The sequence below is a fragment of the Hippocampus guttulatus genome, chromosome 1, assembly GCF_054856545.1.
Source record: "Hippocampus guttulatus isolate MCC_2025c chromosome 1, RoL_Hgut_1.0, whole genome shotgun sequence".
In the NCBI taxonomy this organism is placed as follows: domain Eukaryota; kingdom Metazoa; phylum Chordata; class Actinopteri; order Syngnathiformes; family Syngnathidae; genus Hippocampus; species Hippocampus guttulatus.
The window spans coordinates 1,072,051-1,097,500 of record NC_141261.1 but is presented as its reverse complement, the minus strand read 5'-3'; the positions used below and the strand labels follow the sequence as shown (position 1 = coordinate 1,097,500).

Sequence of the window (25,450 nt, the reverse complement as noted above, 5' to 3'; positions counted from 1 at the left end):
ACAGAGGAAGGTAAACATCATGGAACTGGCCTGACAACAGTGCTAATGGAATGTTTGGAGGCAACTGGTGTCCCCATAGCCATCCAAGGGAAGCAGTGTTTCCACTTCCCTGCTGACACAGAGGGCAGCAATGTCAATAGTGTGTAGTGAAAGGAAATGTTATCAAAAGATGCCCACTTGACTGTGAAACTGCCAGAACTCAACTGTGACGCTCAATACATACAATTCAAATTTCAATGACGATTTTGTCGTTGAGGGAAGTTGTCTCGAAGGAAATAATTAATTGTAGGAAGTTATACAGCACGGCAATGACTGTGTAGTCCTAGAAAAGGTTTTGAGGTGTGGGGGAGAAAAATCTGATCCGCACGACTCGGTCGAGCAACCTGTCAGACCTGCTCTTCCAGTATTCCAAAAAAATCCAATCTTCTGAACCCCCCGTCGTTATACACTAACCGCGGTGACAAAATGCCCGTTTATTTTACAATACAATTAATTGCCAAACACGCCACAGTTCAGATTACAGCTGCCGGACATTATCAACAAAAGCATGAGAGGGTTACAATATACAAAAGGATGAAAATGAAACGTCACAGACGCAGTCGTACCAATTTGATTGTGAATATAGTAAGAATTATTATATGAACGTCTACGGTCAAAATAGGCAACGTGATGAGACCCTAATGAGTCGCAGTGTTTGTGCACAGGATCATAAATCAGTCGACAGCCACGGTTATTACAACTCCATGTGTCCACCAAAGATGACCAGAGATTCATCTGGCTTCTCATCCTCTATCCACACTCGCTCAATTCACAAGCAGCTCGCGGTTGAATTGGAGAGCCCAGTGATCGAATCACTTGATTATCAACGCAATTTGTAACGTAGGTGTTTGATGGGGGCAGCTGCAAGCTATCTGGCTAAGGCGATAGCCCACGGCGACTGTAAAAGTCACAAAGGTGTTTGTATCGTGGGAATGACAGATATTTTCGAGACCGTATGCGTCAAGCACACGTCGTGACACGAGAGAGAGAGACTGTGAGTTGCAGAAATCCTCGCATTGGTTTTTTTTTTGTTTAGTTTTTTTTTTTTTTGGTTTGTTAGTTTTGGGGTTTTTTGCTTTTATCCCAATTGGCTAACGCCGCATCTCGTCGAAAGCACTAGCAACAGCTACCCGAACAGCGTTTGTGGTTCCCGTGAATAGCCATCAAGAAAACGTGTTCTTATACGGCAAAATGCTGACCTGGACATAGTTGCTCTCACAATATTCGGCGACTCTTTCCAAATTAGTGAAACTATCCAACAGAGCGCTGCGACCTGCTGGAATCTCCTCTTCCAAAAGCATTTGCAGCTCCGCCATTTTCACATCTTTAGCAGGGCGGCATGAGTTCACATGCGCCACCACGGTTGCGTGAGGTACTGCAAGTATCACTGGCTAATTGGGTGGATGTCAAGAGTACAGTAGGTACAGTACTTGGTAATACGGTACATTTTGCGCGTTTAAATGTGTTGTTCGTTGCATTTTATTGCATTGCTGCGAATTTCTCCATTGTGAGACAGATAAAGGTTTTCTTATCTTATAATTACACAAAATATGCCCATTTAAAGAATACCCGGTGTAAGCAGCTGAGAAATGGGCTTCCTGCGTAGGGTGTCTGGGCTCTTCCTTTGAGATCGGGTGAGGAAGGGCTTAAAGTTGACTGGTTGCACCCCTGCATCGAGAGGAGCCTTTTCAGATGGCTCGGTCATCTGGTAAGAAGGCCTCCCGAGTAAGGTTTTCCAGGCACGTCCCACTGAGAGAAGGCCCCGGGCATGACCCAGTAAATGCTCGAGACACAGCCGGTTACCCTGGGAATGCCTTGTATTTTATTGTTCGCCACAGGAGAGGTAAATGCCATCACAGCCACAAAATTATTTTGTTCCTTTTCATTCATGTTTGTTTAAGTACCCTATAATTTATGTATTATGATCATCTGTAGGCAAGGGCAGTTTCTGGTCTGTGCAATGAGTGTGGCAGCACACCGCCGTTTTTATTCGCCACACGCACACATTCTTGGGAAATGTAGCTTTATATTGAAAACATGGACAGTGTAGGAAAAGGTCAAAGCCATCAGGTGCGCAACAAAAGGCTAGAGGAGTCGGAGAAACAAGCAATGGATACAGGTATGTAATAATATTTTCAACACCGCTGATCCTGAACAGGGTCACAGGGAGTTGCTGGAGTCTATCCCAGCTGACTTTGGGCGGAAGGGAGACTACACCCTGAACTGGTTGCCAGTCAGTCACACGGCACATGACCATTCACACAAACATCCACACCGTCAGAGTGGGGACCGATTCCATGCTGCCTGAACACAAGGCAGACGAGTGTACCACTACACCATCAGACTATGTCACAACTTGAAATTGTCAATAACCTCTCATGTAAAATTAATGAGCCAATATGATACATTTCTTGAGATGAGACTTTTTGGGGGCTTTTTTCCCTTTTTGCTTCATTTCAAATAAACTGATATGTGAAAGAAAAGTACGAGTGTGATAGTTTTGTTTTTGTATTAGAAAAAAAAACGAGGTTTTGCGAGCAGTTTGCAGTTGTCGATAGACAACACACAAGCACACACATAAAATTGGCCTCTCACTCGGACCCTTGCTCACAAAAAGGTGATGCGCATGACCATTAATCTTCAAGTTTGTCTCTTTCACACAATGCATTAAGTTTCACCATTTGGAATCATTTTATTCTTTTTTACTACAACAAGGATTCCTTCAACATTTACTGAAATACTGTACTTTTTTGAGGGCAGAATTTTCCATTTTCAGTACACTGTTCTTGTATGATGAAATGTCAAAGGAAACAATGCAAAATATGGTGAAAAACACGGACCAAGCATACCACAAGATTTCAGTGGGGATGCAACTGTGCGAATTGATCAAAGCCCTCACAAATAAAATAAGTTACAGAAGACTATTTTGAACTTCTCCCGCTAAGGGTGATCCAGGTTTCATCCTTTGGTGCTGAAACCAGCTCGGACTTGACCTCCAGGACTTGACCCTCCAATCGATGAAGCCTCAGCTGCCGCACCAATGTGCTGAGCAGAACAGTAGCTATCGTGTATGCAAATCTGTTAGGAAAACACATTATATCACAACTTGAAGACCGGTATTTAGTTTAGCTTTGTGCTTCGATGGCATTCATTACCTAAGTTCTGGACACGTCTGATTCCCAGAAAAACCAAGCAGAGAGAAACTCTTTCTGGTTGAATCGTCCTCAAACCGATCCGGGTCAAATCTGAGAATTAAATCAAATAATATTTTTAAAACACTCCCACTCCTCTTTAGTTTAAATAAGATGTACTTGACCGGTCGACAGTACTTTTGATCCATCAAGCAATATCCCTAAAGTGGCATTATGATAGATGTCGTTCAATTAAGCATGGAACACAAACCTGCTTGCTGCACTCCAGGTGTTGGAATCTTGCAGCACTACACCCAAAGCATAGATCACTAGGGTCTGCAATATAACAGGAGATTATTTTTGTACGATATGCATCCCTTTTTGCCTCATCGTGTTTGAGTAAACAAGAAGTCTCATGTACCGTTAAAACGAGAATGGACTCAAGTAGCACATCACACAAAGTTTTCACAATGAAGTCCTAGAAGTGCAATTTGAAGTTGCACCGAAAAGCTTTTCTACCTCCTACCCTGCACCTGGTGTGAGCGAGTGAGTGGTTTTGGGCCATGGACATCAGGAAAGCAAATACTGTACCTCTTTGGGGATTACGTGCTGATCAACTTTTCCATCCAATCCCTGAAGTCGGGCAGCAATGGGAGTCAACTTCGCAGTCCTCACTGTCTCATTCAGGACCTGCTGGCAGTATCTGCGCAGTGACAGAAATGTGACAACGTCCATTTAGGACACAAATTAACAGCTAACAAATGAAATGTTGATTTAACAGAATGAAACACTTACTTAAGCTGGGGGATCTTGTTTAAGGAAATGGGATCCGAACCCAAAACATCTTCCATCTCTTCATACAACTTATCCTGGACTTCTTTGGAGGTGGACAGGAAGTGAAGAACCCAGATACACACTGCCACAGAGTTTTGCCATTATTTTGGAGGATGAAACTTGACTATTTGTTCGCATGACATGCAGTGAAACGCAGCACGCACAGTTGGCAGTGATGACGCATCCAGCCAAAGTGAACACCATGCAGTCCTCCATGATCTGAAACAAACAACAAAGCTCGTGCAAATACTCGACACGAATCCTGGGGGCTGAAAAAAAAAAAAAAAAGATACTGGATCAGTACTCACCTGTCGCTCTTTGAGAGACGACTTTAGCAGCATGTCCACAAACACCAACTGCTTCGGATTTGCTTTTCTCTCCTTGGCCACAGACAGCAACACAGACTCCATCTCTGACAGAGCTAAAAATACATTTATTTATACACATCGAATCTTACAGTCAGTCAGCCCATCCATCCATCCATCCATCCATCCATCCATCCAGTGTCAACTTGAGATGCCTGAGTCTCAGAAAAAAAAAATTACTCACAGTTTTCAGGTAAATTAAAAATGGGGCTTTAAAGGGGTGGAACATTTCCTCAAAGTTAATGGAAAGGTATCATATTCAAGCATATATTCAGAGGTGGGCGATTCTTTTATGATAAGCAGACCACTTGATGCAAGATAGATAGTTCTCCTTGCCCAAAAACGGGGTATTACAGTAATTCACTTTTAAAAAAAAATCACTTGATCGACAATATCTAAAGCTTGCTCATACAGTAAATTTTGGCCTGCAACGTAAAGCATAGAAAATTGAGCAAGAAAAGGCTTGTTACTTGAAAAACTGGTACATTAGGGCACTCGCAAGACAAGGTACCACTGTACTTGGATGAAATCTTGTTGTTTGTGTCAGGATTAGGCAACAATGCATTTCTCCCAACACATTTACATTTCAGATTACAAGCAATTTTAACTCATTCACTGCGGCAGATGTTTATATTTGTCAACTGGAATCCACTGACAAGTAGTTTCGTTAAGGACATTTTTCAACGGGTAGGCATGGAAGAGATTCTCTTCCATCTTACCTGTGAAATTAAGGTTTGTAAACCACCATTATGATGAACAGAACCCACCTTGGACTTGTGATCAGCACAGCTTTTGAGTAGAACATAAAGATTAGGATGTGACTCTGGACAGGTCATGTACATTATGAGGTCGAGAAATACCAATGCATTGAAAGTTAGCGTCAAAGTCACTGTTCTGCTTGACATGCTTCTTTCTGCAAAAAGTTTGTTTTGTCCACATTTCTGGTCTGAAACCTGTGTTTTTGGTGAAATCCACCCATGTTCTACTGATGATTACTAAAGAACAAGAATAATAGTTTTGTAGGGAGCTGATAAAGAAACTGAACACTGAGCTGTACGTAAAGCAACAGTAGAAGTTGAATGACGTTCACCTCTCGCATAATGTGTCTTCCTGCTGCTGCTCTTCTCCTGGGTACCGTCCAAGTAGCCTTTCCCAATTTCGGACCAGATCTGCCAGGATAAAAACAAGTAACTTGATTTTGGCTTTCCTGAAAAAAATCACTCCATTGTTTGCTTTTCCTGTGGACAATGAGGTGATATCAGCTACATTCCTCACCACGTCATGATTCTTGTGGAAAGATATAACTTGGGCATCATCACCGAAGTGCTCGCCAAGGGCCAGCTGAGTGACGGTCTTCATGGAGAGACCCAACAGGTGGGAACAGAGTGGTATGTGCTGAGCCTCTGGGAATGACACCCACTTTCCAACCAGTTCCTCAACTAACTGGCAAACACAAGACGAAGAAATTGACCAAAATGTTTGGGTGAAAAACCATAGCGGGGGGCGAGTGAGACATTTTAGCCTGTCCTGAAAGCCATACCTTGAGAACCAATGAGAAGTTCTTCTTGAGAGTGTCGTTGATGGCGTTGTCATACACCTTTTTTCTAATGACGGCCTCATTGACCCCTTCACCCGTCCCTGATTGGTAGCCAAGTAACGACTTCAGCATTGTTTCAAACGAGTCAGCTGTGGAAAGCAGAGGAAACCCCAAAATGAAGGACAAAAGACAGTGTTAAACGCTGTTCTGTTTTTGCACTTCTTGCACCTACTTGTGTGGTTTGGGTTGATGTGTTGCCGTAGCTGGTTGACGGAGCCCAGGCTTACCACAAGCCGTCGACCAAACCAGAACGATGCCACGGAGCCGAACGCCTCATGTAAAGCCACCAAGAATTCATGCAGACCGCCTTTGTTCACAATGTCTGGCAAGTTGCCATCCCTAATGACACGACACCCAAAGGCACACACTTACAGTATGTCTTTCAACGCTACACAGAGATTTCAAAACTTAAATTCCACTGACATCATGAATGAAAGTAGCACAATAATGACAATGAATGAAAGTAGCACAATAATGACAATGACATGCAAGTTGCTTACTTCTCATCAGTTGGATTCAGACCTGGGATGTCAGACGATCTTCTGGATGACTGAAAACCGCAAGGTATGAGACTGGATTATCAAAAGCATCACATCAATTCTTAAAATACTGTCAACATACTGACTTCCGTAATATGAACACAAACACACTGCACTTAATGCATGAACTCAGGTTCACAACTATTTGTCCCCTTTTAGACCGTTTTATTCATTTTTTTAATCTATTATTACTATTGTTGTTATTATTTCTTTTGTATTCATGTAGTGGATACGTGTAAGAATTTTACTACACTTTTTTTTTTAAACATGTTTTGTTTTTATCATTGCATGATTCGGTCCATTTTTATCAACCTGTTTCACATTTAAACTTTGAATCAGTGAAAAGCCCAAACACAGGGTTCAGTCTAGTCCAGTGGTTCTTAACCTGGATTCGATCGAATCCCAGGGGTTCGGTGAATCGGTCTCAGGGGTTCGACGGAGCCTCTGCCGTGGAGGTTAAGACACACCCGACTCAACAGGTCAATTAGTTATGACACGGCCGCGACAATATTATCAGCTCCAGATATTCCCGCAACAGTTATTTTGAACTCTCACATTTCTTCAGGAGTCTGACATTATTATTTGAGAGAATAAAATCCCGTCCTTGTTTTTAATGAACACCAATACTCATACTCGCTGATCCTCATATGAGCACGTTTCAAAACGTGTGAGCAGCACAAGAGACACAAACTGTATCGGATTAACATGTGAGGTGGTTACCAAAATTCAAGTTTAGGGGAATGTTGAAATGTTTGACTGGGAGTTTTAAGTTAGCGGTATGTGTCTGCATACAGTGGGCGAACGTTATATTCGTACTTACTGCACAAGCACGTCATCAAAGCCACTTAGCAAACTTTCGGCTACTTACCGGGTACAAATACACAACTGCGCCAACCAAAAAAACAATAAAGGTCACCGCAAATATAGCGAAATCCAGCATGACTGTTTCCTACTATAGGCACTTATTCAGTCAGTAATAGCGACTTGAAGTGAAACCATACTCCACGTCAACACGAAGTGTCGAGTCTCTCTGTGTTCGATTAGAAAAAAACAGGATTAGCTAATCCATCTCAGAGCGCATCGATGACCAAACCGAACCATCGCAGAAACGGCTGCCCCCGGCCCCAACGGGCAGATCGATGACCGAATCCTCATCTGAGGCCTCCGTCGATAGGTCCGGGAACGGGTGAGACCAGGTCAAGGTGAAAAATCTCCCCAAAGCATGATGCTGAAACCACCATGTGTCACCGTAGGTATGGTGTTCTTTAGGTGATGGGCGCGATTGCATTTGTTCCAAACACACTTTTTGAAATTACTAATTTTGACCTTGGTTTCATAGTTTTCCCAGAGGCGTTTGCGAGATGTGGTTGAGTGGCCGGTCACACATATGAAGATGGAGATTGTTGTCACATGTATCGAACAGTCCGCACTTGCTAGAAATTTCTGGAGCTCCTTCAATGTTGCTCTCAGGCTTTTGGCAGCCTCCATCTCATCTTTTAATCAGCTTCAGAGGGAAATCCAGTTCTCGGTACTGTCACTGTTGTGCCGTATTTTCTCCACTGGATGGCGTACTTACTGTATTCACTGTCTTTCATGGTATATTTAATTCAATGAAAAGGTGCCCTTGTTTCGACTGATACCTGTGAACTATAAGATCACGCTAATATCGAGGAAGTTGTGTGTATCGGTGGAAATAACCGCACATTAATTATATTTATATATTTTGATATGTAAATTCTGAACACAGCCACATCTTATTTGGTGTGCACACATTAATTATGGGAAACGTTTTGAAGGAATTCATCTTGATCTCATTTCTTCAATTACAAAAGCTGAAATTTGAACAGTGGTGTGTAGCCGACCGTATATAAAACTATTAAATATTACTCACAGTTTACATATTCAAAAGGTGCAGAATGAGGTAAAAACATATTTAATCATACTCATTGAATTCAAAAACATTTGACGGATAAAACTGTTCAGTGAATTCAAAAGATACACAGTTACAAAGCAAGAACACACACACAAAAAATATTTATTTGTACAGTATCAGTCTGTGATAGTCAGGCGTTCATTTCAGATTTGTTGTCTACCTTGGTGGGCTCAATTTGCATGGCAATCAGATAGTCTGAGGAAGAGAAACAGAATGAGAGAAATGTATACAATAACATCACTGGATCGTTTCACGTCATACTTTCAGTGTAGTCCGTCTCAGGTCGGATGGAGATGAAGAACCAGGCCAGGCCCACCAACAGCGCCACCACAAGGTTGACTGTCACCCAAGAGTGGAGAATTTGGTGCTCGGGCTCTGGTCGCCTTGAGAGGAATGAGATCATGATTGTTTAAACAACAAAGCGTATGAGGGAAAAGTGGTTAGGAATGCACGACTGTCCGTGTTTTATGTTATGTGTTGTGTTGTGTTTATTATTTTACTTTATGTTAACTGTTTTGTTAAGCGCTTTGTTATAGCTGCAGCTGTTGTGAAAGCGCTATATAAATCATGATGTATTGTATTGTATTGTAAGAGCCAACTTTCAGTTGTGGTCGCGTTAATTGCTGATAATACCAGCGAAAAGAGTTCAACTTTGAGAAAAATTTGCAACCTTAGGTCGCTTACCATAATGTTGCATTGGTGTCTGGGTAGAGGTGGATGCGATCACTCGTCATCTGCTGGCTGAGGGAGAGCACCAATGCTGAGAAATACACTGCAGTGTTGAATGGAACCAGGAGCGAGAGAAGATGTTAAAAAAAACAAAACAACAACAACAACAAAAGACCAACTGAGGTGTAAATACTCACAGAATGAGGCGAGAGCCACTGGGTCCAGTGTGGCCAGCTCCTGCAGCGCCATGGAGCTCTTTGCCAGGTTTACTCTATACCGACAAATGTTTTCAGTCATTTTTACTTCAATCAAGAGTTTATAGTGTATACTGTTACCTTCCGAATATAATGGCCCAGGTTTTGTTTTGACAAAAATGAATTTTGTTGCATAAATCGTTTCCTCATGATGCTGGGCAACTCTGCAATTCTACCTTCATGAAATAAATTATCGGTAACATTCAGGATTATGTTTTCTGGGGGGGGTGGGGCAAAAGGTTTAACCAGTATTTAAGGTGGTTTAGATTACAAAGGAGGGAAAACATGAACTGTCATCGTATGAGAATTATGTAAGAACTTGCAGTTCTATGAGCATGAATTCAATTCAAGTGTATTTCTATCTTGCTAAATCACAACACAAGTTGTCTCAAGTTACTTAGGAGACATACAATAAGGGAAAACTTATGACTACATGGCTACAAATGACTCTGCTGGCATGTCTGAAGACAAACTTTACATTTTTTAAAAATGTTGTATGTTGTCTTGACAGTTGGCGTTCTTCAGCCTCAGGCGTTGTTGGATTTCGCTCCACTTTCAGGTTGTTTGGGTCCATTAAAATATGTAATTTTTTGTGTTTCTGAAAACATGTTTTTGCTTCTTTTACGGCATACAATTTTTAAAAACCATGACCGGTAGTTCTTGTCAGTATAAAATATAAAATGTTTTTTTACCTGTCAAAAGCAGCTACGGTGCTGATGGCCAGTAGCATGTAAAGCAGAGACTGCGCTGGGTAAGCCAAGCTGTGGTATTGCTCCAGCAGGTTGGACAACGCTGTGAGGTGCTGCCCAGCTAACACGAACACCACAACTATGTTCCACACTGCAAATCCTGCCAGGAAGCCATGACAGTAGAGAGCGAAAATCCTGAATCAGGCAAAAGACAATCATATGATGGAGTCACGCTTGAGCAGCCAAAAAGCATAAAAAGTTGGGGTCTCAGGTGATCTACAGCCCAGCCGAGCTGAGTTTGAGCGAGATGCGAGGTACACTCTGGCTCTGGACTCGTTGCCAGCAAATTGCAGGGCATTTACATAGCTAGCCTTTCACATGCAAAGACAATTTGAAGTCTTTCATTTTGGAATGTGGGTGCAACATCCAACTTCACCAGGGCCTTGGTACAAACAAAGGTATTTTTCAAATCTTAAAAGATTTAACAGACATAATGATAGAAAATCAGGCATTAAACATTTTTGCTCGTAAACTTCAAGAATCGGCCACAACAGTGACCGTTTGACTGCGACATGTTTGTCGGGTCCAAATTAGGCTTCGATCGGGTCATCTGAGCGTGGCATAATACCAAAATGAAAACTAAAAACACCCAAGGACAACATAAGTGGACCTTGGGGTTAAATACTAAAAAAAAAAAAATGAAGACAATATACATTAATCAACATAGCAAAAAGGTATCTGTCGAAGTATCCCCTCTTCCCCAGAGTCGAACATCGACTGCAGAATTGTGAGGCAGAAGTGCTAACCACTGGTGGCAATTACAGTATAAAGAGCCAGTGCAATTTAGTTTTACCTGAAGTTCTTGTGCACACTGATAGAAACATCTCTGGTGGTCCAGGGAGCTTGCATGGGATGGAATTCATTCAGGTTTTCAATCTGGCCACTCGTCTTCCTCCAGTCTGAGCGTTCTGCTGCGTGGAAGCGCTCTAGACAGTAATAGTTGCACATTCAGCAGTGGTGGAAAAACAAAAATTGCCTCACGAAAAACACGGGTTGCCCCACCCCTACCAAAAAAAATTTAGTTTAGTTTTTCTTTTTCTTTTTAATTGCGACGAGACGAATCCACATGTGCCGAACTGCGATTATGCGAGGGTCAACTGTACTTCTTTGTGTACAGAATGTGAGTACCTTTGCCATTTCTGACAAACAGTAAATACATAGTAGTCTAAAATCCAATCTGTCACTCACTGTTCCGCTCTACAAAGACCTTTCCAACGGGCTGACTCTGTCCTTGTGGGGCGGAGAACAGGGAATGCTGTGGTATGTGAGAAGGAATGTCTGTAATAACGTCATCCTCTTCTATGTCCAATTCATCAGGGATGGATGATTCCAAAACTTTCGACGTCCTGAAATGATGAAAACAAGGTGGGTCACACATACAGTACAACGCCTAGCCAATTTTTTTTTTTTTTTTTTAAATGAAGACGTTTCTTACTTCTTCCTTTTGTTTTTCTTCACAAGTTCCTCATCGGTGGTCTGATCCACTGCATCTCCATTCACCAGGTCAGCTTGGTCATCTTCAAGATCGAAGTGGAAAGGAAAAAATACATCTGAATCAGGCCTCTTGCAAATATGAGTCAAAATAAAAAAATATTCTGCCAATGTGAGTGCAGTGTACTTGCATAGATCACATCTATGGAGATTAGTCACGTAAAGACATTCCCACATCTGCTCAATCAAAACGGATAAACACGCGTACACACACACACACACACACACACACGCGCACACACATACACAAGGAAAAAAAACCACCACTCGCTTTAAACTACAGTGAAAGTACAAACAATTAAATGGTCAAGAATTGCTAATGGCGGCCAGCGGAGCAATGATGAGGTTCATATATTGATTTATTTGAACATAAATGTTTTTTTAATAATATATTTTTAAAGCGGAAATTTAAAAAAAAAATCTTTCGCCACAGTTTACATGTTTAAAAGGAGGAGAAGTCAAAAACTGACTACGTCCTAACCCTTGGTCTCAATATTTTTTTTCCTTAACACGACTATATTAATAATAGGGTTATGTGTTGTATAACTGTATCCCATTGACAGGCCCACAGAGACACGCTGTAAAGGCTTTCTCGGATTCACATCGTAATTTGCGAGTCAAGTTTGGCACTCAACTTTAAACATAGCTTGAAAGAATAACCAGAAAATACATTCATAGCAAAGTAAAATAAGAATGTGCTTCTAGAAAAACAACAACAACAACAACAATTGCTCCTGCTATTTATGCATTGGCCTCTTAGTGGTGCCATGCATACAGGGAATACACACAACGAGATAAGAATAGTAAAAGAAGAAAGTTGTAATTGAAAATTGTGATTGAGCTCTTTTCACAGAACTCGTTTTTCACACTTTACTAAGTATGCGCTTTTGAATTTTGTTATATTACTAGATGTGTTCCTACAGCGGTGGTGTGTAAATATTCATTATTTGAAGGACCATGACTCTTGGAAGGTGATGCTATTTTCCAGTTAGCATGTCTGACTTTAGCAGAGGAACCGGTGATGTTTTGAATACAAAGCATGTCTTGTGTTTAAATGTACAGTGTGTATAATTCTTTTTGTGGTGTATTTAAATTTTACAGTTAGTTCCAACTGGGGTGTCAATAAACAGCTTCAGGTGTACTCAGAGAGAGCAGAACCAAGTCCACATCACACGCTTATAGTACAAGCAGCATGGTGCTTTCGTATCAGAAACTTGCGAAAAACACTGTACCGTTCGCCACATGAATCATTTTTCTTCAATTATGCTTTTAATGTCATGCAAAGATAAAATCACCATTAAATTTCAATTCATTCCCAGCTTTAGTTGAAAATGAGACAAAATAATGGGTATGTAATTGCCATGTGTTTGACAACATGACAGGTGCTGTCCAGTGCTCTCGCTGTCCGCTTGCCAAACCCCTCATAACCGATCGGGTGAAAGAGCCCCAAATGCTGAGGGAAAATATCTCTGCGCGCTTAAAGCATCTTACCACGAAGCATGAACGACGTGTCGATGGTCGTTGTATTGAGCGATTCACAAGTTCTTCCAGCTACTAGCTGCCGCGCCGTGAATGATCACACTTTGGCTGGCTCACCTAGAGTTGCAGTTTTTTTCTTCTTCCTCTTCCTCTGAGGGGGTGCATCTGTCACCGCTTCAAATGAACGATAGTCACCGATCTCAGAAGCCCTTCTGCTGCCTTGGCCTTCCATCTCCATTTCCTGATCTAAAATGGATGCAAAACAGTTCAATGTGCATGAGCTGATGTGAAATCATCTCCATTCAATGTGAGCACAGTGCGCACCGTCTGCATAAGTTGCTCCATTTGCCTCTTTTCTCGCCCTCTTCTTCTTCTGCTTGGGCACTTCTGTTAAATCGACAGTTACATTAGACTCATGCTTTCATTAAAATGGGCAATTATTTATTTTCTGTCAGTTTCTTTCTCACCAGCTGAATCTCCACTTCAATGTCCATATGTATAAGAAAAGACAGAACTAAGACTTTATACTACGGAAGTAATATAAAGATGCCTTTTTTTTTTCTTAATTTTGAAAAAACGGGGTGACTCACCTTGGCCCAGTGGGAACAGACCGTTGTCCTCGCTGCAGAAAGGAAGAGAACAACAGGTCACTTATGTGTATTTGTCGCAATTATTGTCACAGCAGATGACGAGGACAAGAAAAAAACTTCACCGGTGTCTTACTGGCCATTCCACACAAGAATCAGGCAAGAGCGGAGTGAAGCTGTACATTATGTCCTGCTGTTAAATCCTCAGCTAAATCTGTGGTCCAGCATCTGCCAGAAGTAAGGATTACTCAGTGCACAGGTCGAAGCCACTCCTACTTTCCGAGTATAGGTGGGTTTAATGTATAGTAAAAGAAGTGACCGTAGGTCAAAATGTGTTTTGGATCTTTCTACTGTATAATAATACAGTGGCGGATCTGGGGCAGCAACAGCTAATCTGTATGGATTGAAATGAAAAAGGACAAGTAGCTGTTGGAAAAATGCGAGTCCAAGTACAGTCAAGGTGCCTGACAGCCATCTCTCTGCACGCGTATGGTCCGTTTCGAAAAATATATGAACTGTACAGTAGACTTAAATTGAATGTCCCGATGAGGGGTTAAATAATTACAGTATCATTAACAGTCAAATAATACAAAAACAAACCTCAGCGAGCACATGGAGTTTACTCCATCTTTGGGAGTGTTCAGGTAATTAGCAATTTCTGTGGGAATAGTTTGTGAATGCTGAAAAGCTGAGGATCAGCTGAATTGCTGTGGGATCAGTTGAATTGTTGAAATGTAGAATGTGAGCCTTAAAGTAAGTTAATAAATAAGTAAAATATGTCTAAATTGAGGAATTTTACTGTGCAAATATGGCAATTTGGGGATGTGATAAAAACATACAGCAGGGCCCAAGATGTCGTGATGTTGTGAATGAGGTGAAGTTGGTCTTGTTTGAATTGGTAAAAGAAATGTGGACAGCAGTGGTAAAATACAGGTACCTCCTATATTTAGTAATATATTGTGAAAAGTGGAATTTTGGGATTGTAGAAAATCTTGGGGAACCAAGATCTTCTTAAAGGAGCTGGGAATGGTTAGGTGGGAAGATTTTCAGAAATTTGATGGGAATGGCACAAGATATAAAATAAAATTAATCCACAATATAGAACAAAACAAACATATACCAAACACACACACAGACACAATTACTCGGTTAATTTAACGCCTCCCACCGGCCACCAATAGTTCACAATATACACATATACATTTATGATGCAAATATTTCATATGATTCTTAGTATACATCACACAACGTCGGGCATAAGAAGCACAATAAATACACGATGATGTATGGTATACATACAACTGTAAGAAAATACTGCAGAGAATGCCCAGATTAAATGAGTCCAGCAGACATTAGAAATCATTCATACATTCATTCGATAACGGTGATTAAGTCAGGGGTTTTGAAGGCAATAATATTGATACTGACCCGGGGCAGAGGCGGGAGCTCCCTGGGCCGGGATGGCTACAAAAAGTAAACAGTACAAATACGCGTCACGTTAGCGTATAATCAAAACAATGTACCGGAGCGGGTTGTACTGCCTTGTATAAAAAGTCATAGCTTGTTGGCCACCTGGCTCGCTTACATGAGGATATGAACACATTTTAGTCACGAGAACAATATTTTGTAGCAGGCACTCAATCCAAACTAAGCATTCGTTACCTTGGAGAGCCCGTCGTCCATGTTCCGTTCAAATTTCCTGGAATAACCTTTTTTTTTCAATTCATGATCAGATCCTATGTGTGATATATCGGGAACACATTCAAAGCCTTGGGTACAGTATATTTCTTTGTTTATCCTGTATGCCACATTTAGACACAGCGACCGAACCGGAGGTCGCTAGTACAAGTACAACGGGCATCCGGTGTCGTCAAAATAAAAGCTCACAAAGACAGTCAAATTTGACAGTTTTATTGACACAAAGATTTCATCATTTCAAAGCGCCAAATTAGCAATGCAGAGTGTCACAAGTTATTCTAACAATGTAAACAGGTTTTGACCAACACATTTTGACCAACAGTTTTAACGTGTTTGGGCATGCATTGCATGCAAGTGACCCATTTTAAAATATGATATGAATAAAAAACAAACCAAAAAAACAATAACAAAATACCTCGAAGCCCAAAGTGTAAACATTGAACAGAAAAAGCCATCTCTATTATAAGTAAGAGAACATATTAAACATAAAACATATTAACCTCATAAAGGGGACTACATTTCTGTATAACCTCTTACAATTGTATCTACGAATCTGAGGTGGGTCGTATCCAGTTGGTGGGGACCCACTGTGGCTCATCCTGTGCCTTCCGAATTGAGTCCAGCAATTGGTCGCAGGACTCCTGCAACTCACTGTTGACGATCACGCAATCAAAGAACTGTGCGTAGTGGGACTCAAGCTTCCGCGAAGCCTCCTCCATCTCCTGGAAGTCTTCATCCTGTTGGATGGAGGTCACGTTGCATCACAATCCCTCCGCTTTGTCCTTTTAACATCTTATACACAGATCGCCATGCACCATCATGTCCATCCATTCACTCACTTTGAAGGGCCGGTTGACGTAGTAGTCAGTGGTTATGTACGAGTCCTTTCTCGTCTCTCTTAGTTGCTCCAGCGGGGGTGGCTTCACATAGATGATATAAGCCCGCAGGTCATGTGTTCTAACAGCCTGAATGGCCTAAATACGGTAAAGTCAAGTTCGGTATTCATGTGTTCATTTGAGAAAAATTCACATTTTTTTTTACTCAAGCACCGTATGGCCGTCCACCCACATTTGGTTCGATGTCAATGACGCAGATCTTGCCACTGTTCAAAACGTCCCTCACAGCTTCTCTGCTGGTGCCATAGAGATTTCCTTTATACTCACCGTACTCCAAGAACCTGCAGGACATTGAGAGGGCAAACACAAGAACAGTCAACACTTCCTCTTCTCATCCTGGTGACCGGATAAGGAAACTACTCAAGGAAGCGCACACGTTTTAAGGTTCCCATGCACATAGAATCATAAACAATTAAAGGCTGCGGTTATCTATGACCAAACAGTATTTACAGTTATTAGTGGAGTTTAACTCATTCAATACCAGCCAATTCTGAACCAAGTCTGAAAAGACGTTTAAAAACGTCTTTGGGAGTGAATGAGTTAAACAAAACACAGTCACACCTGCTTTTGTACACCATGTTGTCAAAGACCTCTCGGCTGGTGAAGTGATATTCTCTGCCAGACTCTTCGTATCCTTTGGGTGCTCTTGTGGTATCTGGCACAGGGATATGGAAAGCATTGGCATACGAGTTCTTTTTCTCAAACAAATTAGATTTTTTTTCAGTATGTGTTATTATTAAAACCGTGAGTGGTGGTCACATACAAGGTACTGCTCCTTGGAATGTGTCGGGATCCATTTCAATCAAGCGTCTGCGAAGTTCATTCACGCCCACACCCGATGGGCCTATGACAGAAGACTGTTACATTTTCCAACATTTCATCCCCAGAGCTTTTTTTTTTTTTTGCACCAAGTGAAAAGTCATGTACGTACCTAGTAGGGCAATGAGGCGATACAAATCGCCGGAACTGCGTTGGTAGCGCGCCACCTCCTCATAACAATTGAGGGCAATGTTGCAGTTGTTGGAACACTTGGCTGGGCAGGAGATTTGGGCAGTGCTGTGAAAGCGTCTGCGACATAGACGCAAGCTGTGCCTGAAGCCAGCTGAGAAACAAACAAAAAAACAAAACACAAAAACAGTCCTATACTTTTGAATGGTTCTACAAAGTATATCATACAAAATGTAATGACGCATGATGTTTAAATGCGGATGAGAGAGTGATGACACACCCAGGTATACTCCGGCAATTCTGCTGCTGAAATCCTCCTCCTCTTTATCGATGGGAAAACAATTCAAATGGGAAGCACAAGGAAATAGAGAACGAGTACGGAAACTTACATTAATTAATGCAAGTATAGTCCAGGTCACATTGTATGTCCGTAACATGTCTCAATTAAAGACTGTGATGAGAAACTAAATGTATATCTTCAATAAGAATGTATAAATAGTCAAAGGAGGGGAGGGTGAAAAGTCATTTGAAAGAATTTAACTCTCCAACTTCAATCATATAAATTTATCAGGCATCCTATGAAAGTAATCGCACTGAATATCAACTGATCTCTTTAGATATGAATTGATGTGACAGTTTTGGTCCCCAAAGGTTTCGTCTCTCACCAACTCTGAGCTCGTCTGGCATTCCGCATCAGAAAGCGCGTGAAAAGAAGCGAGAGGTAGAAAGATTATTATTCGAAGGAAAGGGTTTGCGACACACTGCACACATGAGAACAAATCGGAACAGATTCGGTAAACAAAAACTTACCTACCAGATTCAAAAGCCTCCTCATCTGGCAGGGAGAAAGAGAGAAGAAACACATGCGTGGAGTCACTCGACATCTAACGCAGGGTGCAGAAAGCTCATTTTTCAACCCTTCAACGTTTACCTGCTTCAACACATTTCTCATCAATGGCCATGAGGTCCTCCTCTGAGGGGAAGGGGGGGGCGGGGGTTGAAATAAAGAAAGCATCGATGAAACGATAAATATGCGACATTCAATTGAAAGTGGTAACTGAGCAGTACCTTCCTCCACCGTGCTCACTTCAGCAAAGCAAGAAGATGGAGAGACACAATTACATAGATTTAGGATGGAGTCATGTAAGGCCTGATATTACTAAGTTCTCAAATAGCGCGACCCGAATTGGGTGTTTCCTCTCTCTAACCGAATGCACATCCCTGTTGCATTGCTGAAACGGCCTCAAGTGATGACCCCGATCATCACGGCAAATTTTAATCAGAGATGGTTTTATGTGTTCCTAAATGTAATTTTGATGCTGATTTTAAAAAAATTGTCTTTGCTTTCTTTCCCCTAGCGCATCAGATTTGTTCATAAGGATGAACAAAATGCAACACACATTTTGCCATGCATTGTAATTTATTGCTATGAGATTTCGGAAAACAAAAATTCCCCCCTGTTGCTGAAGCTAACTTTAAATTAAAAAAGATTATTAAATATATTCCTAAATTGCGTATTATGCTATTGTTATTACATTATTCTTATTACCAAGCATAATTATTATCATTCGTATTAACAGTCGTGGTATTATGACGATCTGATGTACGAGAGAAGGGCAGATTCGGAATTAGTGTTGGAAAAAAAAAAGTTAACTTGCATCTCTGATTTTAAAAAAAAACTTGTTGACCGGTGTTATTTTTGTTTCTGGCAATTTACATGAGTGTAAAAGACACGCTCATATTGCCTCTATGCATCGCCTTTGCCCCGATAACAGCAGCTAGAGCGGTGCCAGTTTGCACTTGCCTTACAGACACAGTATTTAAAGAGACAAAATCAGACAGCATAATTCGTCTCAGTCATTCAGTTGGAAGCACTTGTAAATCTTTACTAACTCGGGTCCACGCACAGGGATACGAATATTCAAATATTGGGTGAACTTACGTATGTGTATACAGGTGTGCGGCTGATATGACAACAAGTCTCTCTGCTTCCTGCAACGCCGTGCGCATCGACAGGTTAGTAGGGACGATTGCACATCTTTGTCTTACGCGCGAGAAGGCGGAGGTTTGAACTGACCGTTTGAGTAGATTGCCGGAGGGAATAAGGCCTGCGCAAGCCACATTGCTGGGCAGTTTCTTGGCCTGCCACCACAGAGCATCTGTCTGGTCTACGATCTCCAGAACATCACCTTTCCTGAAACTCACGCCGGCGTCTGTGCAGGGGATGGTGGGATCTCGCTGAGGGTTGTAGTCCACCATAGCGCGTGCGTAAAGCTGATGTGTAAACGTAAGACGATTTCGAAAAGTTAGGCGAGGAGCCAGGAAGTGAGGATGCAAGTGTGAAGAGAGCAGGATTATTATAGTTTGGGATTTTTCATTAGAATTAGGTTTGATTTCCATTTGACTTTTGTTTTTTTAAATTGGGCCAGTTTGTTTTTAATCGTTTAATTTAATTTAATGTAATTTATTTTTTACAACGTTTTGTTGTAATTTAGTTTTACTAATATATGGAGTGATTGTTGAGTAAACTGCACTTCTCTAACGACAATCTGACCTTCCACCTTCCTTATCAACGAACAGCAACACCAAACTTAAAATGAAGCCTTAAAGCTGACGTATACTGTAATATATGAAAGTAATTGACAAAGACAAAAACGAAGGGCATTTTCGCTGTCATTATAGTGTGTGTGATCAACGGAAGTCAAATTGCAGTGAGCTTGGATTTTTGAGAAGCATTTTCGTTTTTATTTCATTTCATGAACAAAATTGTTTTGTTCAATTTTAGTTGGCATTCGTTTGCTCAGTTTCGCATCGAGAAGACAACTCACCGTGGTATGGTTATGAATGGGCCTGTCGGTGATAGGAACCACTTTGAAGATGATGGTTCCCTGTGCTCTGGCCTGCTGGTTGGAAAAAAAAAACAACAAAAAAAATCAGTGGAGAGACTTATTCATGCTTAAAGTTGATGCACACCAAGTATACAACATTCAGATGTTTGTGTAAAGAGTTTGCATACCCTCCCTGTGTTTGCGTGGCTTTCTCCCAGGCACTCCACCCACATTCCAAATACATCAGAATCAGAATCGCCTTTATTGTCATTGTATAGCATACAACGAAATTTGGGTGCCACTCCTTAGTGCGTTTCAAAAAATAATAATAATAATAAAATAAAATAAATACAAAACTCAACAACAGCAGCAGTATTGGCAGTGTGGACCGAGGCTTATATTGCACATGAAATGAAATGGTTCAGATATTGCTCATTATTGCACAAGTGAGGTAGTGAGTTTGGGTTGAAAATGCAGTCGTTTTGATTATTTCCGGTGGTTACTTATTGCAGTAACGGCTCTTGGAAAAAAAACGTCCCTGAATCTGCTTGTCCGGGTTTTGTGTGATATGTAACGCCGGCCCGAGGGTAACTTGACAAACAGGTGGTTGCCGGGGTGCTATCTTAACTGAAGACTGTAAATTTTCTGTAGGTGTGAATCGAAAGCTTTTGTCTAGAAGTGCCCTGCGATTGACGGGTGACCAGTTTAGGTCAACTCCTGCCCAGATTTTGGTAGGATCTTGCTAAATTTAAGATTCTTTTGTTTTTACCTCTTTGCTTGAATGAACACATCACAATCATGAAAGTTGAGGAAGAGTACACAATTTATTCTTTTTCGACGTTAACAGTCGTGATCGTCTTCACACTTGCGCGACAAAAAATGAAAGTAGAAATGTTATTTAGAATAAATATTGAAATATTTTGCTGCGCTATAACAACAGTGACAGGCGACTGAAAATGGGAAGTGATAACACCACCGCATAGGATTGACGTACTGTACGTGAAACGGAAGCACCTACCACTACTTGAATGACTTGCTCTGGCTCCAAGCCATCCACCGGAAAGCCGTTCACCTCTATGATCCGGTCCCCTGCGTGGAGCAAACCTGCTCACACAAATCAATAATTATGAATACTTTCGCTGGGGCTTCAGTGCATGACCTATATCACTAATACCAACCACATTAAACAAACAAAAAAACATTTCAGAGAAATGGAAAGTACTTGTTGCGCACCTTGCCCCGTGTCAAAGCACCTGATCTCCGTTCGTACTATGTATGATCATTATCATGCAATTTGACTCCTTCGTTGTTTGGCGATTCCCCACAGACATGCTGCTGTGGGAACACTGACAGTCCTTTGGACTCTTTCAAGTTTCCCTCTTGAACATTGCTACCGTTATCCCATAAAAAATACACACATTTATTGCATGTGCAGTTGAACCCTTTCAAAATTCCCATCATTGCCACAAGCTGGGAAATCTCAAATCCGTTTTAACAGACCTGGAACAGCCTTCATGTACACAAACGTTGACCCGAAGAGTATGCAAGGGTTAAAGGCAAAACTCACCACTGCGATCAGCCAAGCCTCCATGAATCACCCGAGCGACAAAAATCCCCCCGGTGATTTCGTTTCTTTTTATTGTTGCTCCCTAAGACAGAAAGGAGGAGACCACGTCAGACGTGAGGTGCCATTGAGGTGCAATGGCACAGCCAATGGATTCGGTTGAATGAGGAGTGCAGACTGGCTGCAATGAGATGAAAGAAAGCAACACAAAAGATAGACCGAACAGAGCACAGAGTGGAAGTGTACATAAGAATGCAGGAAAATGATGGAGATGGAGAATTAAATGACCAAGAAAATATCCAACTAACACAAAGCAGCTTGAAAAGATCCAAATGGTGGATTCTTTTTTTTTTTTTTTTTTTTTTTTGGGCGGCTCCACCTCTCATGTCTTCTTCCCTTTCTTTTGCTGGTTGGAGCGACCTCCTCTCACAGCAGAGGAAGACTTTTTGGCTTCTCCCAAGGTGTCGTTGGTGAGATGATGCAACAAAGACTTGCCGCGGGGTGATCCACGACAGGATCCAGATAGACAGCTTCTAGCCCGGGAGGCGGAGGGCACATCTGGGCAGCTGCTGAGGGAGCTGCAGGATGACGAAATGAGCGAAGGCATGGAGGAAAGGGAAGGACGCTGCACTCTGCTGTTTATGGGAATCCCGCGCTGTTCAGCAGCTGCGCGTTTGGCCAGTGGGGGGTTCCTCTCTGTCCTGCCAGTATTAAGGACTGTCTGAAGCCGATCTACCACCTGGTCAAGCAAATTCAAAGCTCGGGAGTTGTCGTGGACTGTTTCGGACATGCGCTCTGTCGCGATCGCCGTCCTCTCCCCGAGTAGCTGGATGTCCTTGGTGCTGATCTCCACGGAGCTGGCGGCCAGCCGCGCCGCGCTCCGCAGTTCGTCCAGACTCTCTTGCTTGGCGAGCTCCACATGGGGAGCCCGAGGGATCTTTACCAGCCGGTGGGGGCACGCGGGGCCGGGGGGTGCTGTGCGAACCCGGGGAGTCTGGTTTCTCAGCCTCGGAGGCAGATTCGGCTGTCGGTAGTGGTCCACGTTGGCGTAGTAGGGTAAAGACAGGCAGGGCGGAGACACAGCCCATCGCTGGGGTGCGATGGGGGCATGGATGGGCACCGGAGATGTTTGATCCTCATTTCTGCCATCTAACTCTTCAATGAAGTCGTCTCCAAGAAAAAAAAAGATGGATCCCTGTGTTACAATCACTCAACAGCGATGGCCAACGTGATGGATAATGGAGGTAATGATTGGGGATAGATGATGGTCCGATCATTTCTTACCAATCAGGACCGCGCTGTACAGTGACGGAGAAGAGTGGTTTACATTCGGCTCCCAGAGGACATTGGTGTAACAAACTCTGCACTGGCTTAGTGGTTTGCAATCGCGCTTCATGGCCATGTCGCAAGGCGGGTGGCGCGGCGGAAGCGTTTGGTGAGATGCAGCCTCTGCTGACGGGTCGCTACCTCTGCGCACGCTACATACTGCTGAAGCGTTCTCATCCGGGCTTGAGATGTGGCTGGACCTCAACAACCCCTCCAAGTGAAGCCTCGGGGCGTCCGAGTGACCGCAGATCGCGGCTCTTGGATTTTTTGCCATAGGAGGGGACGTGGCAGGCAGTTGTGAACAAGTTCTCAGACGATTGCAAAGCTGTGAAGCAACAAAGGGACTCAAAGGCCACATGTTTCAAACTGGTGGTTTCTGCTGATCGTGCCATCTGCAGGCTCACAACACAATCACAAATTGATGAATGCAAATAATTATTCGAAACAGAAGCAAAACACTGATGAATGACATCGAACAAACCGGTATGCGCGTCACAAGGATTCATGCGGAGAAGCCAAGAAAGGGTCATGCCCTTGAAACGTGAGCGACTTCCAATCTCAGGGGAGTTCTAAATAATGAATCAACTCAGACCTCGGCTGAGTGAAACCAAATTGACAAAAAGAAGATTTTTCTCTCAGCAGCTCACCAGCGGCTGCTTGTTCTTGACCAGGCACACGATCCTGGTGGCTTCCTCTTCGTCTGGAACGTCATCTGACATCGGCGGCAACGCGGGCTCGTAGTTCTTTTGGGCCACGGTGTCATGGGCGGAAAGCAGCGCCTGCATGGACGATGCATATCATGCACATTTGGGGCAAAAACCACAGGAAATGCAGACGCAGTGAGTACCTGAAGGTGAGGCTGTCGCAGGAGACGGTCAAGCTCTTTAGCTTCCTCGGAGCAGCCTGGGAATGCCTTGATGTCAATCAACAACTGCACAGGAAAGACAACGTCAGTTTGGAGCAAGCATCAAGCAACAGAGGAGCATTCAAAGAAGTTTGCCGTGAAACCTGAAATGAGAGATCGGAGGTGTAATCCAGAACCGGTGCCGGGGATTCCCGCAGGTATCTTTGAAGACACTCATACGCCTGTTAAAAGCGTGACATGATTATTCCAGAGTTAATGTCATCGGGCCTTTCTCTGCCCTGTGGTAGATGTTGATGATACGGTGATGCTGAAGGAAGACTCTGCTGTTTACATTGAGCCGGCAAGTATCAGGTCAAGCCCTGACTTTGCCGCATATGAGTATGTGTCCAAGTGTGTGTGAGCATGTACTTTGAGCAGTGATTGCAACCAGGGGGCATTGAGCAGACTGTGGAGAATCTCTGTCCCATCGATGTCCTGATCCAGTGTACGCCGAACCTCCTCTACCACATCTGTCAGGATCTGCCGAAGTCCTGAAACACTCATACAAGCAACAGTTAGACACAAATGGCTACAGTGCACTTTGTGGGGTGGGGGGAAGCGTGACACTATTCTCCCGACTCACCCTGCTCTCCCAGCTCGCAGTAGGGGCTTAATACCTGAGCCTCCACGGCCTGCCTCATGGTCACTGCAGCCTTGACCTTTGACACTGAGCAGCAGAAGAATCGGAGAATTTTAAGAAGCCTCAAAATGGCAGAGTTGCGGTTTCTTGGATGTCACCACCACATCCTGACAAAGTCACACGGCAGGTGGTGATCCTGAAACATTCGGGGGCTTTCTGTGACAGGTCATCCTTTTTTTTTTTTTTTTTACTGGTAATCCATTCTTGGGCGGGTTGTTGGTGTGAAAAGGTCAGATGTTAATAGCACGCCTCAAGCTGGTTGTAACAACATGCTACAATCACGAAGACGCGCGCGCCATCTCCGCTTGCCAGCACAAGATAATGGACAGAATAGAACCTAGGATATTTTATTCATTATCGGTTTTAAGTGCACAAAAAAGTTCATTGGCTCCTTATGTAAACAAGTTAAATGTTTCATCCTGTCGTATGTCAAAAACGTGTTGAATATAACATAGTCAAGCAAAGGGCAGAATTTGAAAAATAAATTCATGAAATTTGTATTGTATTTGCATTGTAGTAAAAGTAGTTAGACAGAAAGTGCCTCATACCTTCACGGCCCAAATATTCTATTCTGCGGATGCCGCACTCTTCATCGATCCAATCTATCAATTGCACAGACACTCCAAAACCAATATCTGGTGGTAAATCATTCCCAAGAGATTGAGCGCAGAACAGACCGCAGCACTGTCATCAAGCTACGGAGAGGGAGAGAGCGATAATCTCCCCCGATCCAACTTAATCCCGGGCGAGTGAGCCTGTTGCCTCCGGCCACCGGAAACCAGTTCGCTCGTTGCCCGGGAGCTGACAAATCTTCTTAACTCTTTCGGACTCGGAGAGTAGAGCTGTGGGGATCAATCAGCTTGTCACAAACTTTACCAGCTTTACTCAGTGGTCGGCCAAACTAAGTATTTATTTCTTGTGCCCGATTTGTTTTCATCAAGCGATATGCAGCTCTTTTTTTAAACCCTTCAAATAATGA

The 25,450-nt window shown here is 42.7% G+C and overlaps 4 protein-coding genes across 27 annotated transcripts in view; all 4 read right to left on the bottom strand.

The window, feature by feature from the left end:
• The window catches only part of abi2b (abl-interactor 2b), a 14,225-nt gene extending 12,838 nt beyond the window's left edge, over window positions 1–1,387 (bottom strand). For all 16 annotated transcript variants that reach the window (XM_086124120.1, XM_086124354.1, XM_086124701.1 and 13 more), the window contains exon 1: window positions 1,239–1,387. In XM_086124120.1, coding sequence (XP_085980246.1) covers window positions 1,239–1,355 — 117 coding nt within the window. In that variant the 5' untranslated portion in view covers window positions 1,356–1,387. The remainder of the gene's footprint in view (window positions 1–1,238) is intronic.
• A 1,324-nt stretch (window positions 1,388–2,711) lies between these two features.
• cyp20a1 (cytochrome P450, family 20, subfamily A, polypeptide 1) lies at window positions 2,712–7,554 on the bottom strand. The gene is made up of 13 exons (XM_086123627.1): window positions 7,374–7,554; window positions 6,467–6,516; window positions 6,139–6,305; window positions 5,910–6,055; window positions 5,645–5,812; window positions 5,460–5,538; window positions 4,313–4,425; window positions 4,169–4,223; window positions 3,966–4,086; window positions 3,762–3,873; window positions 3,442–3,506; window positions 3,195–3,284; window positions 2,712–3,117 (listed from the first exon to the last, which is right to left on the bottom strand). The coding sequence occupies exons 1-13, from the start codon at window positions 7,443–7,445 to the stop codon at window positions 2,961–2,963; spliced, it is 1,395 nt and encodes a 464-aa protein (XP_085979753.1). The 5' UTR covers window positions 7,446–7,554; the 3' UTR covers window positions 2,712–2,960.
• Window positions 7,555–8,422: 868 nt separating this feature from the next.
• Window positions 8,423–15,510, bottom strand: LOC147209955 (transmembrane protein 237B-like). Of its 3 annotated transcripts, XM_086123906.1 has the most exons (15): window positions 15,330–15,510; window positions 15,096–15,131; window positions 13,793–13,895; window positions 13,671–13,702; window positions 13,548–13,561; window positions 13,405–13,467; window positions 13,198–13,326; window positions 11,546–11,627; window positions 11,299–11,456; window positions 10,904–11,036; window positions 10,054–10,245; window positions 9,305–9,378; window positions 9,123–9,210; window positions 8,700–8,821; window positions 8,423–8,633 (listed from the first exon to the last, which is right to left on the bottom strand). In XM_086123906.1, the coding sequence occupies exons 3-15, from the start codon at window positions 13,808–13,810 to the stop codon at window positions 8,569–8,571; spliced, it is 1,170 nt and encodes a 389-aa protein (XP_085980032.1). In that variant the 5' UTR covers window positions 13,811–13,895; window positions 15,096–15,131; window positions 15,330–15,510; the 3' UTR covers window positions 8,423–8,568. The 3 variants fall into 3 exon arrangements, with proteins under 3 accessions (XP_085980032.1, XP_085979953.1, XP_085979874.1); XM_086123827.1 differs by lacking the exon at window positions 13,548–13,561; XM_086123748.1 differs by lacking the exon at window positions 13,793–13,895.
• Window positions 15,511–15,562: 52 nt separating this feature from the next.
• On the bottom strand, window positions 15,563–25,225 carry mpp4b (MAGUK p55 scaffold protein 4b). 7 transcript variants are annotated; one of them, XM_086123290.1, is made up of 22 exons: window positions 25,020–25,224; window positions 24,415–24,498; window positions 24,201–24,322; window positions 23,936–24,013; window positions 23,775–23,858; window positions 23,575–23,706; window positions 21,605–21,686; window positions 21,056–21,141; window positions 20,038–20,109; window positions 19,287–19,483; window positions 19,152–19,201; window positions 18,278–18,295; window positions 18,141–18,182; window positions 18,024–18,044; window positions 17,875–17,889; window positions 17,490–17,531; window positions 17,193–17,363; window positions 17,025–17,105; window positions 16,823–16,916; window positions 16,434–16,542; window positions 16,205–16,339; window positions 15,563–16,102 (listed from the first exon to the last, which is right to left on the bottom strand). In XM_086123290.1, the coding sequence occupies exons 2-22, from the start codon at window positions 24,470–24,472 to the stop codon at window positions 15,911–15,913; spliced, it is 1,881 nt and encodes a 626-aa protein (XP_085979416.1). In that variant the 5' UTR covers window positions 24,473–24,498; window positions 25,020–25,224; the 3' UTR covers window positions 15,563–15,910. The 7 variants fall into 7 exon arrangements, 4 of the variants coding, with proteins under 4 accessions (XP_085979416.1, XP_085979328.1, XP_085979239.1 ...); XM_086123202.1 differs by having other exon boundaries at window positions 20,038–20,112; window positions 24,415–24,607; window positions 25,020–25,223; XM_086123113.1 differs by having other exon boundaries at window positions 20,038–20,112; window positions 25,020–25,223.
• Window positions 25,226–25,450: the final 225 nt, after the last annotated feature.

Bases quoted from the DNA above. Each gene is read 5' to 3' on its own strand.
- mpp4b (XM_086123202.1), bottom strand. From the start codon at position 24,472: ATGAGGCAGGCCGTGGAGGCTCAGGTATTAAGCCCCTACTGCGAGCTG. The intron at 24,014-24,200 runs GTACATGCTCAC...CGCTTTTAACAG, and splicing joins GGTTGCAATCACTGCTCAAA to GCGTATGAGTGTCTTCAAAG. The intron at 17,106-17,192 runs GTACGTACATGA...CTTCTGTCATAG, and splicing joins TCGCCTCATTGCCCTACTAG to GCCCATCGGGTGTGGGCGTG.
- cyp20a1 (XM_086123627.1), bottom strand. From the start codon at position 7,445: ATGCTGGATTTCGCTATATTTGCGGTGACCTTTATTGTTTTTTTGGTT. The intron at 5,539-5,644 runs GTGAGGAATGTA...TTATCCTGGCAG, and splicing joins TCCACAAGAATCATGACGTG to ATCTGGTCCGAAATTGGGAA. The intron at 4,426-5,459 runs GTGAACGTCATT...ATGTATTTTTAG, and splicing joins GAAGACACATTATGCGAGAG to CTCTGTCAGAGATGGAGTCT.
- LOC147209955 (XM_086123748.1), bottom strand. From the start codon at position 15,350: ATGGACGACGGGCTCTCCAAG. The intron at 13,327-13,404 runs GTGCGCACTGTG...CATCCATTTTAG, and splicing joins TGGAGCAACTTATGCAGACG to ATCAGGAAATGGAGATGGAA. The intron at 8,634-8,699 runs GTATGACGTGAA...TCTCTTCCTCAG, and splicing joins TGAGACGGACTACACTGAAA to ACTATCTGATTGCCATGCAA.